General features: G+C 42.2%; 1 protein-coding gene across 3 annotated transcripts in view; it reads left to right on the plus strand.

The window, feature by feature from the left end:
- ccm2 (CCM2 scaffold protein) overlaps positions 1-14,748 on the plus strand; it is a 126,682-nt gene that overhangs the window by 30,867 nt on the left and 81,067 nt on the right. For all 3 annotated transcript variants that reach the window (XM_068024146.1, XM_068024153.1, XM_068024162.1), the window contains exon 2: positions 12,288-12,464. In XM_068024146.1, coding sequence (XP_067880247.1) covers positions 12,288-12,464 — 177 coding nt within the window. The remainder of the gene's footprint in view (positions 1-12,287; positions 12,465-14,748) is intronic.

Below are 14,748 nucleotides of genomic sequence, written 5' to 3' on the forward strand. Positions count from 1 at the left end.
AACAATGCTGGCCTGGCCAGGGATGCCAACATCCCATAAAAGAATAAAAAAATCTAGGCCCCTCAATTTTTTACACCTCCCAATCAAGTCACCACTCATTCTGCTCTGTTCCAGGGAAAACAATCCTAGCCTATCCAATCTTTCCTCCCAGCTGCAACCTTCAAGCCCTGGCAACTTTCTTGTAAATCTCCTCTAGTCTCTCCAGAGTAATTAGTCTTTTCTGTAATATGGTGGCCAGAACTGCACACAATACTGCAGCTGTGACCTAACCAACGCTCTGTACAGTTCCAGTATCCCATCCCTGCTTTTGTATTCTATACCTTGGCCAATAAAGGAAGCAATCGATATGCCTCCATCACTTTATCCACTGTCCTGCCACCTTCAGGGACCTGTGGACATGCACTCCAAGGTCTCAATTCTTCTACCCCTTTCAATATCCTGTTTATTGTATATTCCCTCGCTTTATTTGCCCTCCCCAAATGCAATATCTCTCACTTCTCTGAACGGAATTCCATTTGCCACTTTTCCGCCCACTTAACCAAAATATTATCGTTCTGGAGTCCATGGCTTTCCTTCTCACGATGGACTACACGGCCATTTTTTGTCATCAGTAAACTTCCCAATCATGCCACCCATATTCAAGTCCAAATCATTAATATGTACCACAAACAGCAAGGGACCCAACACTGAGCCCTGGAACCACTGGAAGCCACTTTTCATTCACAAAAACATCTGTCAACTACTACCCTTTTTTGTTTCCTGTCACTGAGCCAATTCTGGATCCAACCTGCCATCTTCCCCTGTATCCCGTGGGCTTTCATTTTACTGACCAGTCTGCCATGTGGGACCTTGTCAAATGCCATACTAAAATCCATGTAAACGACATCCACTGCACTACCCTCATCAATCCTCATCGTCACTGCCTCAAAAACTCAATCAAGTTAATAAGACATGAACTTCCCCTAACACATCCATGCTGACTATCCCTGATTTAATCCATGCCTTTCTAAGTGACAATCTATTCTGGGGGACAGGATAAACTAACAATTTACCCACCACTGAGGTCACACTGACTGGCCTATAATTACCTGGCTTATCCCTCGCACCTTTTTTAAACAATGGTGCAACATTTGCAGACCTCCAATCATCTGGTCCCTTGCCTATTTCTAGTGAAGTTTTGAAGATGATCCTCAGCGCATCTGCTATTTCCTCCCGGCTTCGTTTAACAACCTGGGATGCAATCCATCTGGTCCTGGTGATTTATCTACTTTCAGAGATGTTAGACCCTCAAGCACTTCCCCTCATTATGCTTATCGTAACTAATATTTCACACTCCTGTTTAACTGTGTCTCTCCTTTGTGAAGACAGACAAAAAACTCATTAAGAACCCTGCCACATCATCTGCATCCATGCATAAGTTGCCCTGTACATCTGATGGGCCCTATCCTTTCCTTAGTTATCCTCCTGCTCTTAATCTACATCTTTGGGTTTTTCTTGATTTTACCTGGCAATTTTTCATGGCCTCTCTGCTTTTCTAATTTCCTTTCTTCACCCCTGCACTTTCTAGACTCGTCAAGACTTCCTAAAGTATTAAGATATTTGCGATCGTCATAAGCCTTTTTTTGCTTTAACTTATTCTGTGAGCTTTACAGATAACCATGGGGCTCTAGATTTGGCAGTACCACCCTTAATCTTTGTTGGGGACATGTCTACACTGTGCCCATAGTATCTCTCTCGAATGCCTGCCACTCATTTTTTTCCTTCAAGTAGCCGGATCCAGTCTACTTTTGCCAGGCCACCTATGTTTCATAAAACAAAAAGAAGAAATGCTGGATTCACTCAGCAGGTCTGGCAGCATCTGTGGAAAGAGAAGCAGAGTTAGCGTTTCGGGTCAGTGACCCTTCTTCGGAACTGACAAATGTTAGAAAAGTCACAGATTATAAACAAGTGAGGTGGGGGTTGGGCAAGAGATAACAAAGGAGAAGGTGCAGATTGGACCAGGCCACATAGCTGACAGCTATGTGGCCTGGTCCAATCTGCACCTTCTCCTTTGTTATCTCTTGCCCAACCCCCACCTCACTTGTTTATAATCTGTGACTTTTCTAACATTTGTCAGTTCCGAAGAAGGGTCACTGACCCGAAACGCTAACTCTGCTTCTCTTTCCACAGATGCTGCCAGACCTGCTGAGTGAATCCAGCATTTCTTCTTTTTGTTTCAGATTTCCAGCATCCGCAGTATTTTGCTTTTATGTTTCGTAAAATTTGCCTTCCCCCTATTTAGAACCTTTTTGCTGCTTTTTATTTTTGTCCCTTTTTCTAAAGGCCTGCTCGGGTCTGCAAATGAAACCCAGTTCAAGTCCTTCTATTTTTTCCGTACCCGACCTGACCACTAGAATATTATCAACTTTATTGAAGAGGTTGTGCTCTACCTTGGATGGAATCGTTCATTACAGACTAGTGCGGAGTGTTTCCTGCCTTGACGTCCTGGCTGTCACTGCGCCCGGCCCAGCCTGACCCGGGAGAGTGACCGACCCAAACACGGCGTCTGGTCCTGTTGGGTTCGGGTCAGGTAGCCATGCTCTACCCTATCCATAATTATGCTAAATCTAACTATTATGGTCACTATCTCCAAAATGATCACCACCCCCCCCCCCCCCCCCCCACTGTTGCTTCCTCCTCTTGCTCAGCTTCATTACTGAAGACTAAATCTAGAATTGCGCTCCCTCTCGTTGGGCTTAAGTGCCAGCTAAAAAAAGTTCTCTTGAATGCAGCTGAAGAATTTTGTGCCCTCTCTGCCCTTCACACTTTGTATCCCAGTTGATATTGGGGTAGTTGAAATCCCCAACAACTGTTGCCCTAGTTTTTACACTCGGAAATCTGCCTACATATTCTTCAATCTCTCTTTTGCTATTTGGGGGTCTATAGTAATGCATGCTTGCCCCTCTTTAAGCCAAGTTTACATTGAAGTAATATCGTGTTGCCATGTGTCTATCTGTGCCCTCAACACATTGGCTTTACTTACTGTACTCGCATTTAAATAAATACCCTTTAACACTGCCAAATTCCTGTGTTGCACACTTTTTACCTTTTGCTTCTTCTGCCTTTCAGTCACTCGCTAATTTTCTGCGTCCTGTTCCCTGCCCTGAAATTGTCCTATCAAAGACTGCTCAGGTTCCCATCCCCCTACCAATCTAGTTTAACCCATCCCCAACAACACTAGCAAACCTTCCTGCAAGGATATTTGTCCCAGTCCTGTTCAGATGCATGTTTGTAAATATCTTTAATCGGAGAATGAGTTTCTGTGGGAAATGTTAAACCACTACGGTATCTGGTAGCCTGCCAAAACGGCACGGAAGTTTGATATGGGGATGCACCAGACCTCAGCACAGTTGCATTAAAAACCCTAACTTCCATATTTTCCCTCACTCCAAGTTGCTTGAAGCCAAAATCATTTTGCCTATAAATTTATAGTGAAAATTAGTTGGTCGATGAGCCATTGTTTCCATTATTGAGTGGTATCCTTTAGCCTAATTTTTTAGGTTGTGTGGCATGCAGCAGTGAAAATTGAGGGAGATGGGTGCACTTAAAGCAGAGTTTGCCAGAGGTCAAAGGAAAAAAGTAAACTTGCCAAAAAAAATCTAATTAGCAAACATGGTAAATAGTGCTGAGGATAGGATTGTTTCTCTAAGACTTCATGAAAGTTGTAAAGATTCTCTGCATTCGAATTCTGTAAAAACAGTTTTTAAATGTTTCTCAGTGCCGAGAGTCCTTGCTGAGTGCCTGCAGTGGGAGTGTCACATTTCCAATTCCTACCTTAACAGTCTTTTATCTTCCTGACTGAAGAATTTGTTTTGGTAGACCATGTGTGTCTTCACTATTGTCTTGTAATGTGCTTCCTTTATGATACTGCACGAACATTAGGAACAAACTTTCCTGTTGTGGAACATTACAGCTTTCTTATAAAATTCTGTACAAGCAATCTGAATATCGGGGGCTTAGTTCAGAAACCTTTTACTTCTGTTCTAATGTTGGAAATTCCACTTATACATGTAATTCTATGTTCAGTACTTTTAAGGCGGTAACATGGCAAACTTGTATATACTAAAGGAAAATACTATTGGTCCTACAATCTGAAATAAAAACCAAGGATATAAATTGTTAGTACAGCGAAGGTTCACTTGACTGCTGGAATGAAGGGGTTATCTTATGAGGAAAGACTGGACAGTCTGAGCCTGTATCAATTGGAGTTTAGAAGAATGAGAAGTGATCATATTGAAATAAAAGAACCTGAGGAGACTTGACAGGGCGGATGCTGTGGATTTCTCCCTTTTGCGGGAGAGGCTAGAACCAGCAGACAGTTTTTAAAAATAGGTCTCCCATTTAAGATTCAGGTGAGAATTTTTCTCCAGGTTGTTAGTCGTTCCCCAGAGAGCAGTGGAGGCAGGGTCATTGAATATTTTTAAAGCTGAATTAGATTCTTTGACGAGGGAGGTATGGGGGTAGACAGAAAAGTCGTCATCTTAGGCAGTCCCTCGGAACGAGTATGATGTTCGTCTGCTCCAGGGTTGTGTCCTTGAGTGACTGAATAGTTCAATTCTGAATCTGTGCAGTTGACCACAGGTGGGGCAGATAGTGATTAGTGAGGCGAGTGAATGGGATGCTTGAAATTCCAAATGCTTCTTCCGCTGTTTGCACTTGCTGCCTAGGCGTGTCACAGTTGTTCCAACTAGCTGGCACCTTCGCAGATGCTGCTGCTCCATTTTGGGTGGCCTTGGGCAAGAGATTCCCATGAATCACAGGACCTCATCTTGAAGCTCCCTGCAAGAGTAGATCTACAGAACAGGACAAGTGGGGAACTCTAACGTACATCGCCTCCAGTCCAGAACCAAGGCCACTCCAACCTCTGTCATCAAGCTGCAGCATGCTGACGACATTTGCGTATGTGCACAGAGGCTGAGCTTCAGACTCTTGTCGATGCATTCAGAGGCGTATGGAAAAAATGGGCCTTGAGCTGAAATCTGGAAGAACAAGGTCATCCAGCAGCCTGCTCCGTGACCATCAAGGTCCATGGCGAACCACTGAACAATGTGAATCACTTCTCATACCTTGGGATCCTCCTCTCAGCAAGGGTAGACATCGATAAGACTGCGCATCACCTCCACTGTCAGCACAGCCTTCGTTTGAGGAAAAGTGTTTGATAAAGACCCCAAATATGGCACCAAGCTCATGCTCCACAGGGGCGCAGTGTTAGCTGCCCTCTTTCAAGAACTCCGCCACTAGAACATGGATATCGCTTCCCTGAGTGAGATACGGTGGGCAGGAGAAGGCCAGCTCAAGGAACGAGGTGGTGGATATACCTCCTTCTGGAAAGGCAAACTGGAAGAGTGCCAACTCCACAGGGTTGGCTTCGCCATAAAATGAACTAGCTGATTGCCTCAGCAAGCCCCCTTGTGGATTAAACTATTGTCTCGTGACCCTCCAGCTCCCCCTAACCCAGAAACAGCACGCCACAGTCATCACGTGTGCCCCAACCCTGGAAGAAACAGATGAGGCCAAAGAAGAATTCTACTCCAGCCTTGATCACTTGCTCTCCTGTCATCCCAAGGAGGATGAGCTGGTCCCCCTCTGAGACAAAAGTAGAGTTGAGGCCCCAATCAGATCAGCCATAATATCAAATGGAGCAGGGGCCAAATTGCCTATTCCTGTTAGTACATACATTTGTACAAACATAAAAATTTAAGTATTTCCAGCTTTTTGTTTCTAAATCTCTAATTTTTCTGTGTTCCAAGTACATACCAGTAATGAATTTTTCTCTCTGCCACTGGATATCACAAAACAATGACCAGCATGTCTGCAATTTTGTGTGCTGGAGGTTCTGGTAGTGTATAGTAGAATATTTAGGTATCGACTTTTTAATAGGTGGAAATCTGCATTGTCTTGAATTTTAGGTTCCCTGATAACCGATCAGCTGCAATCTGCATTTATATAGCAACTACTTTAATGTGGAAAAAGTACCAAAACAACTCCGGTGTAATAAAGATGGGTGCAGAGCCAAAGGAAGAAAGATTGAGAGGAGCATCCAGAAGCTTGGTAAAAGTAAGGTTCCACAGAGGCTGTTCAAGGACAGGGAAGTGGAGAGCTGGAGAATTTGTTTTCTTCTGTGATTAAATAATTGTTTAGCTCATTTGCATAGGATTTTTCTGTCTCAAACGTAATAAACAATGTGATGGGGCAAGTGCCCCTAACTTCTACTTAGAACTTGATTTTACAAAGGAAGAACTTGCATTTATATAATACCTATTGCATCTTCAGGACTTGAAGTACTTGAAAATGTAGTCACTGTTGTAATACATGGAAACATGGAAGCCAAATATGTATACACCAAGCTGTCTCGAGCAGCAATGAGATAGATGGCTGGATAAGTTCTTAAATAAACAAATGCAAAATGCATCCAGATACAATGCAGTCATGACCACTGTTCCAAGGCATCATTTCAGTTAGGGTTGATTTATTGATGCATTCGGTTACTACAAATCAAATGGTGGTACATTTCCATTTTATCTTGTTATGCAGTTAGTTGTATTGTCACTGCTACATTCACTTTTTAAAAATATATTTGAAAAGTTGAGTTACACAATGTTGATTCTGCTACGTCCAAAGTAGGTATAATATCCAGAGGTCTGTCTGCCCCAGTTTAATGTTTCGTAAACAATTCAGTGCACACAAGATTGTAGCTACTCCCCATTTGGCCCTCATCAGCTACACCAAGCTTCAGTGCATCCCTCAGCAAATAATGCTGGACCATGGAATATTACTGCATACAACACAGTCCCAGACAGCTCCTTCCTCTGGCACCCCAAAGGGTATCTTTCACTGAATTGATAGCCACCCAGTAGCGATTTGGTTTGAGTTGCATCTCCTGAAAACAATTGAGTTTCTCTGGATGAACCTTGGGGCAAAACAAATGCCAACTCTTCAGGTTTTCTTTGCAAGTGCACCCTCCAGAAGGAAGTGAATGATCTTTCCCTACCATAATTGTTTCACAGACTGTGGTAGTCCTCACACTACAGGTATACGTGGAAGACAAAACTGGAAGGGCCTTTTTTTTTTAACCACCAGCCAAGTCACATCTTGTTGCTTGGTTGACAGTTCTGGCAATGATGCTGTAAATGACTGACCAGTCTGCTTGGCAGCCCTCCAACAGGATTCGCCATCTTTTCCACTGGATCTCCAGAACATTTTCAGGACGTTTTGTGCAGAACACTCTGATTTGTGGTTGAGGGTTTTCTGCAGAATTTTTGAGCAGTAGTTAATGCATTACATTCCAACTGAATGGAATGCTCCAGTGTAGAGTGGCCAAACCCATTCCTTGCAACTTAGTAGCTTTTATTTTGTCCCTGCTCTAATTGAGTCTTTAAGCACCATGACTGCTACTTTTTATGCAAGTTGAGTACCTACTGTCCCCAGACAGATTTCTTGAAGTGATATTGTAAGACTTAGAGTCTTAAGATTTTAACAGTTCTGTATTTTCAAACTTAAAACATTTGCAGGATTTTATTTTGATATCTTTTGGGTTTTCAGGGGAAAAGCAATTCTGCTAAAGTAATGTAGATACAAATTAATGTGGGTAAGTGTTGAATACATTTTGGTAGGAAAACAAAGATGGGATTATCCACTCAATGCAACATGCTGATGGCTGTGAATGAACAGCCCCCTTGGAGTATGGAATGCTTTGCTGCAGTGATCAGTTGAGGTACAAATCATTGTCCTTAAGGGAAAATTTTGAATATTTAAAGTATAGCAAGTTAGAAGACTGACTGTAGGAAGTGTGTGGCGTGGGATTAGTTTTGTACTGTTCTGGCTGGCAGTCATTGGGTTGAAAAGCCGCCTCCTATGCTGTCATGTTTCATGGAATCTAGTAGCAGTATCATTTGAGCCAACTTTTAAAAGCCAGTCACAGCAATAAATAGTCCTCCAGTATACTTTGTGATTTGCACCATCTAATATGGAAAGGAGTATAGGACATTTTAATCTTGAGTAGTTTATGGACTAAACTCACTACCCAGCAGTACAGTAACTAGGAATTTGTGCTAGTGAAAGTTCATAATTCATCATTTTTAAAGTTGACATGACAAGACTGAGACTGCTCATCTAGTCAAGATTTACTTTTGGTTCATCCAGAAAACCACATGAGGTAATGGATTACTAGTCAGCTATAATGGAAAGTGTTAAAGCTAATGGTTTAACTGAAATCTAATTACAATAAATCCAATATCATTCACAGTAGTCAGATATTTAGGCAGTTTTAAATGCTTATCAAATCCTAAATTGCAGTAGTAACTTAAGACTTCTAAATATTTATCTGCTGCAATGCAAGTTTGCTTTAATGCCTTGGTTTATCTAATATCTAGTTCTGGCATTGTGACCCTATAGGTTTCATGTTTACATGTAAAGTGCATATTGTTAACACCATAAAGTAGGGCGTTTTTGTTACCAGTTAGAGAAGGAAACTGTGGTGACAGAATTTCCTGTTCTACACTGCTGTTGAAGTTTAAGGTAGTCTGATTTCACGCTTGATCTGCAGTTTGAAAGTTCACTCTTCAATATTGGATAATTTTTCACTTCAGCTTAATTAATGCATTTGAAATCTTGTATTGTTGCATTGGTAAACAATTCAATTTGTGATCCTTTATCCATAAAATTGCATTTTACAATAAAAGTTAGCTATCACAAGTCTAACCAGGTCAGCTTCACATAAACTTGGAGGCAAGGCCCCTATGTAGTCACTTGGATTTTCACAAGTGTTTTAGTTGGTAAAACCTGTTTCTGGTTGACTAAACACCATGATTTGGCTGCCTACACTAAGTGCATATTGATATGAATAAATGAGTGCACTCAATGGTGGAGATGGGAGGAACAGAGGAAAAACTGAAAGCTGAAGGTCAGAACAGAATAGCAGTTGCTTTCTACTTGCAGCAGCCTGCTTTAGTGATGTGGTCACTGGTGTTTTGTTTCCTTGCTCAGCAGTTTTGGCACAATCCCAAGTTTGAGGGAAGCATTTATTTGGAGAAGAGAGCTCTGAAAACTAGAAAATTCTGGTTTGATGTCTCAAGGCTTAAAATTCATCTATCCATTTCATGCTGCTAATCCATTGTTAAAACTAGTTTGTGCAATGGGCTAATGTTTTTGGTTCCTGCATCCTGGTTATTTGTATTGATATTTCGATGGAAATATTGCTTCTCTGAAATTAATCAATAACTTGCATTTCTGTACTGTTCAACGTACACTCGTACTTCATTGAACAGATTTGTGGCAGTGGGGTTGCAGGCAGAGGCATAGAAAAATGAAACTTTCATTTATATAGTGCCTTTCACAGCCGCAGATGTCCTAAAATACACTGCAGCCAATGGAGTACTTTGTGTAGTTACCTGTTGCAATATAGGAAATGTGACAGCAAATTTGTAGACAGCGAGCTCCCACAAACAGCAGTGTGAACTGATCTTTGTTGATTGCAGGATAAATATTGGCCAGGACACTGGGGGTAACTCCGGCACTTAATAGTGCCATGAAATCCTTTACATCCATCTGAGGGAACAGATGGGACTTCAGTTTACATCTTTTTTGGAAAGACGAGACCTCTGTGTAGCATTTTCTGGATACTGGACTGTAGTGTCGGCCTAGATTTTTGTGCTCAACACTCCATAGTGGAACTTGAACCACAACTTTCTGACTCTGGCAAGGGTGCTGCCAACTGAGCCACAGCTTATACTGTAGCCATGTAAGAGTCTGATTTTTTTTTTTTGGGGGGGGGTGGGGGAGGGGATTAGGCAATGAGGCAGATGTGCAGAGGGTGTGTCCCAGAGGGTGGGAAGGAATAGCTGTTTAAGGGTGGTGAAGTAGTCTGAAATATGGAGGACAGAAGGGTCTGACTGTTTGTTTAAGTTGAGAAGCTTCATTTGCTGAAAAATAAGCTAGTGAAATTTGGCAAGGATGATGGGATGTATGTTTTAGTGTGGTTGAGTCCACTAGGTGCACCATCCTGGGTGACTTTTCCTGAAGTTGATGCCTGGGCTTACAGTTCCCAGCTGAGCGCTCTTGAACATTCTTTCTCCGTGGCTACCCGCTGTCAAACTTGATACTTCTGTTCCATTGGCACCCCACCCCATATATTATTCCCAATCTTCTCCTACATGAGGCCCCTTCCCAATATTCGATATATCTTAATCTGCATGTTTTAAAGCTATGTTCTTGATCAAACTTCTCCACTGCTCTAACCTTCACCTTCAGGTTTCTATCAAGTAGGACTCTGCTCAATATTTTGAATTCCCTCACTGTCAAAACTGTACTCTTAAATTAGGCCACTGGGATTTATCTGCTGTTATACCTGCTGTGCTAATGGACCATTCTGGCCATGCTTGTTGCTGAAGAAAATTTTCTCCTACCCTGGCTGTTGTCCGCTTGTGGTGATGCTGCTACGACACCAGCTTATCTGGTGTCCAAGGACATTTCTGCCATTATATAGATCATTCTAATACCTTTTCGATCTCCACTTATTTCATGGACTATTCTCCATCCCCATGCAGTTCCTGGCCACTGTTAACTCGGGTTATTCTCCAAATGCGTCTCTACCTCTGTACTCCACAGGAATTTTGCGCTAATTCTATATTCTACATAATTCCATAGACTCTGGAACAGTTCCTACAGATTGGAGAGTAGCTAATTTAACCCCACTAGTTAAAAAGGGAGGTAGAGAAAGCAGGGAATTATAGACCAGTCAGTTTGACGCTGGTAGTGGGGAAAATTTTAGTCAATTACAAAGATTTTATAGCAGAGCACTTAGAGAGCAGTGGTAGAATCGGGCAGAGTCGGCATGGATTTGCAAAAGGGAAATCGTGCTTGACAAATCTAGAATTCTTCGAGGATGTAACTCGTAGAAATGATGAAGGGGAGCCAGTGGATGTGGTTCATTTGGACTTTCAGAAGGCTTTCGACAAAGTCCCACAAGAGATTAGCATGTAAAATTAAAGTGCATGGGATTGGGGGTAGTGTATTGCAATGGAGTTAGATATAGCTCTTGGGTCTAAAGGGATTGAAGGGTATGGGGCGAAAGCCGGAACAGGCTGCTGAGTTGGATGATCAGCCATGATCACAACGAATGGCGGAGCAGGCTCGAAGGGATGAATGGCCTACTCCTGCTCCTATTTTCTATGTTTCTATGCTATCTCCTCCAATTTTCTTGGCTCACTGCTGTCTGGCTGAAGCATCTGCCTAACCAACCCTAGTGCTAGAATTATGTAACTTTCTGCTTCTGTTACTGTTTCAAGGCCTTTTATGGTTCATTACTCCCCTGCATGCACCACATGGTTGCTGTTCTAGATGTGCTTTTTTGGCATGAACTGTATTCCTCTCCACAATTTTCTCGGGTGTCTATCATGTGATAGATATTTAATGAATCTCAGCATCGACTTTTTAAAAAAAAAAAAATTGGAAGCAGACCCTAGGGCGGAGCAGTGGCTAGCACCGCAGCCTCACGTCTCCAGCGACCAGGGTTCGGTTCTGGGTACTGCCTGTGCGGAGTTTGCAAGTTCTCCCTGTGACCGCATGGGTTTCCTCTGGGTGCTCCGGTTTCCTCCCACGTACCAAAGACTTGCAGGTTGATGGGTAAATTGGCCATTGTATAAAAAAAAAATTGTCCCCAGTGTAGGTAGGTGGTAGGAGAATTGAGGGAAGGTGGGGATGAGAGGGAAAAATGGGATTAATGTAGGATTAGTATGAATGGGTGGTTGATGGTCAGTGCGGACTCGTTGGGCCGAAGGGCCTGTTTCAGTGCTGTATCATTCTATGACGCTATGACTCTAAGTGTAAGAAATGGAGCATGATTTAATGGATTAAAAAGTTGAAACCAAAATCTAATGCACAAAATTCAGAAACATTACATTAAGCTCATTTTGACAAAACAGAATTGCCATATCTGAATTCAGGAATATAGTAGACTCTGCTCGAATCTTGACTGCCACGAAATACTTGAGCTACCAGTTGTGCTTTATGCACCATGTTACAAACACATGTTTTATATTTGCATTAAAACTAAATTGAGTGTAAGTATTCAGTGGTACTGCAATCAGTTGTATTGACAATACGACAACCTGCTTGCATCCTCTGACTAGTTCTAATTTGATGCCAACTTGCCATAAACTAAGCCTCCATTAAGGTTATTTTGTTTTTATGATGCATTTGACAACTGATTTCGCAAGTTTAACTGAAGCTCCTATGATTTTTATTTGTAGCCTGGAATCGTGTCACCATTTAAGCGGGTTTTCCTGAAAGGAGAGAAGGGACGTGATAAGAAGGCACAAGAGAAGGTTACGGAACGAAGACCCTTACATACAGTTACTCTGGCCTTGCCAGATCACAGAGTTGACCCAGAGATTCTGTTAAATGATTACATTGAAAAGGAAGTAAAGGTAGAACTGTGAACCTAAAGCTTTACCTCTGTGCTTATCTTATAAGTTGGTGCTTAAATTTTTTTTAAACTTGTTATACACCTATGTTGGGATTGCTTTGAGTACATATATTGCCTTTTTAACTGATAGTCCATTGTTTCTGCACATTGTTTATGCACTGCCTTGCATGAATGGACTTGCATTTTTTTTTTTGGAGGGGCCAAGAGAAACCATAATTCTTCATTTGGATCTGCAATAACAACCCAATGTATTGATTTTTGAATTTACTTAACCTTGGCAATGTTTTGCCACTTTGTGCCTGCCCTTTGTCTGAAGGTGCTGATTCCTTTTATTGCAGTTTAGTTTTGCATTCTAGTACTTTACTCGGGTGGTTATTCAAAGTGTCAGTCTTGAGTGACTTTTTTTTAAACTAGGGTGGCATCACAGAGCCTGATGCTAGTTTCCCCTCCACCACTGTACCCACCCCCCCCACCACCGCCCATTATCCAGAATGGGTTGCTAAAGTGATATTGGCTGGCTGTTATGGATTTTCCCTTCCCTAACCTAGGGACTGAAGCCAGTTGTAACATTGCCCCAGCTCAAATCAGAAACCCATAAAGCAGGGTAAAACTCTACACTAAATTGTAAATCTCAATTAAGTTTTGTGACCATTTAAGAGGAAATTATTGGTTTTATTTTTATCATTGATATTTGTATAACTTATTTATTCTAGTGCCCAATCTAACTGAATTCAATAGAGGCAGCTAACTAGTTGCTGAGGTGCAGCTTTCCTGTCTAGCTGAGCTGCTAGCATAATCTGGCTACTGCTCATTAGGTGGCTGCAGCAGTCACGTGCTGGACGAAGGTGGGTTGTGGGTGGTGGAGTGCAGTAGCAGGAAGTTTAATTGTGTGAGGTGGAAGTGCGTTTGAGTGATCAACTGAACATGGTCAAATGTGGAATAGCAAAACAAACTATCATTTTTGATAGAAAAATGAATATACCTGAGGTGGGCTATAGAAATAATAGGTTAGATAGGTTAAATAAAAGGGAATACAAGGATATAGGTACCAAATGGGCATGTGGGACTCTGGCCATGTAAAGGATAAATGCAGATGTTGGAAGGTTGGACAAAGCTTGTTTGTGTCATTCTGTGTAACTTTGGGGAATGAGGAAAACAGTGCTGCAAAATGTGGCAAAAGTAGAACAAAACAATATTGGAGGGAGCTTGTGCAGACAAGTGCTTAAACATCCATGCAAGCACTTGACTCAGATGTTGAAAAACTGAAGCCTTGGGCACCTGACAGCTTCGGCCCTTGGAGACAACTTATTGGCTACGTTTCCCAACTGGAACAGGGTATGTTCATGGTTAAAATTTGTTCCTTGTGGATTATAAATTTTTTAGGTTTATATAGTCAGCTGTTCCACGAAAGTGGCCACCAACCAAAATGAACAATTTGGATGCTCTATCTGTGGTTTGCCGATCTTTCTTTCATTTGATACCTACCAAGGAGTGGAACTGTTAACTGATTCAGATTTACTTATTTGAATATTTGATTTTAATTCAGATAATTAGTGAGTTGCCAGCAGTGCTCTTGTGCTGCCAAAAGTGTGGTGGCAGTCTCCTGCCGCAACCAAGTTCTGAGCAGAATAGCTGTCTCAGGGATCTGGTGTCAGGCATGTGAACAATGTCCCACCCAGCAGAGCTGTTTTGGATGTTTTGCGCAATGATGCTGGGCAGGTTGGCTGGGAGAGGATGCTACAGCTGGACTGCCTTGCCACCAGATTTGGAGGATCTTGAGACACCTTTGATACTTCTCCAGTGCTTTGAGGTACCTGCTGGAGACTTGGACAATCTACAAAACCTATAGCAGCGCAGGCATCACTGCTGTCAAGTAAACCATGATCTTAGTCTGCGACCCTGGTCCTCAAATACACTTTCCTCAATCAGCCAAAGGCTGAGCTGACACATTGGAGACTGATGAACCTCATTGCCTATGTCTACCTTCGCCAAGAGGAGGCTCCTACGATATGGGAAATAATGCCCATTTTCCAGGATCTTGCCATTTGATTTTGGGAGGTGTTGTGCTTTGGGAGCTAGTTAGAAAAGGACCTTCGTTTTCCAGTATTCAGTGAAAGACCCATTTTCTCGTGCTTCAGAGGAGGAGTCGACAATCTCCTGGAGCTCCGTTTGAGCGAGCACGCAAGCAAGCACCTGCATACCGAAGCTTGGATACTGAGTGATTTTGGGTTTGGATTGAAGGCAGCATAGGTGGAACAGTTTACTGTCTGTGGATTATCTTCCAC

Source organism: Heterodontus francisci, chromosome 3 (assembly GCF_036365525.1).
Source record: "Heterodontus francisci isolate sHetFra1 chromosome 3, sHetFra1.hap1, whole genome shotgun sequence".
NCBI classification, from domain to species: domain Eukaryota; kingdom Metazoa; phylum Chordata; class Chondrichthyes; order Heterodontiformes; family Heterodontidae; genus Heterodontus; species Heterodontus francisci.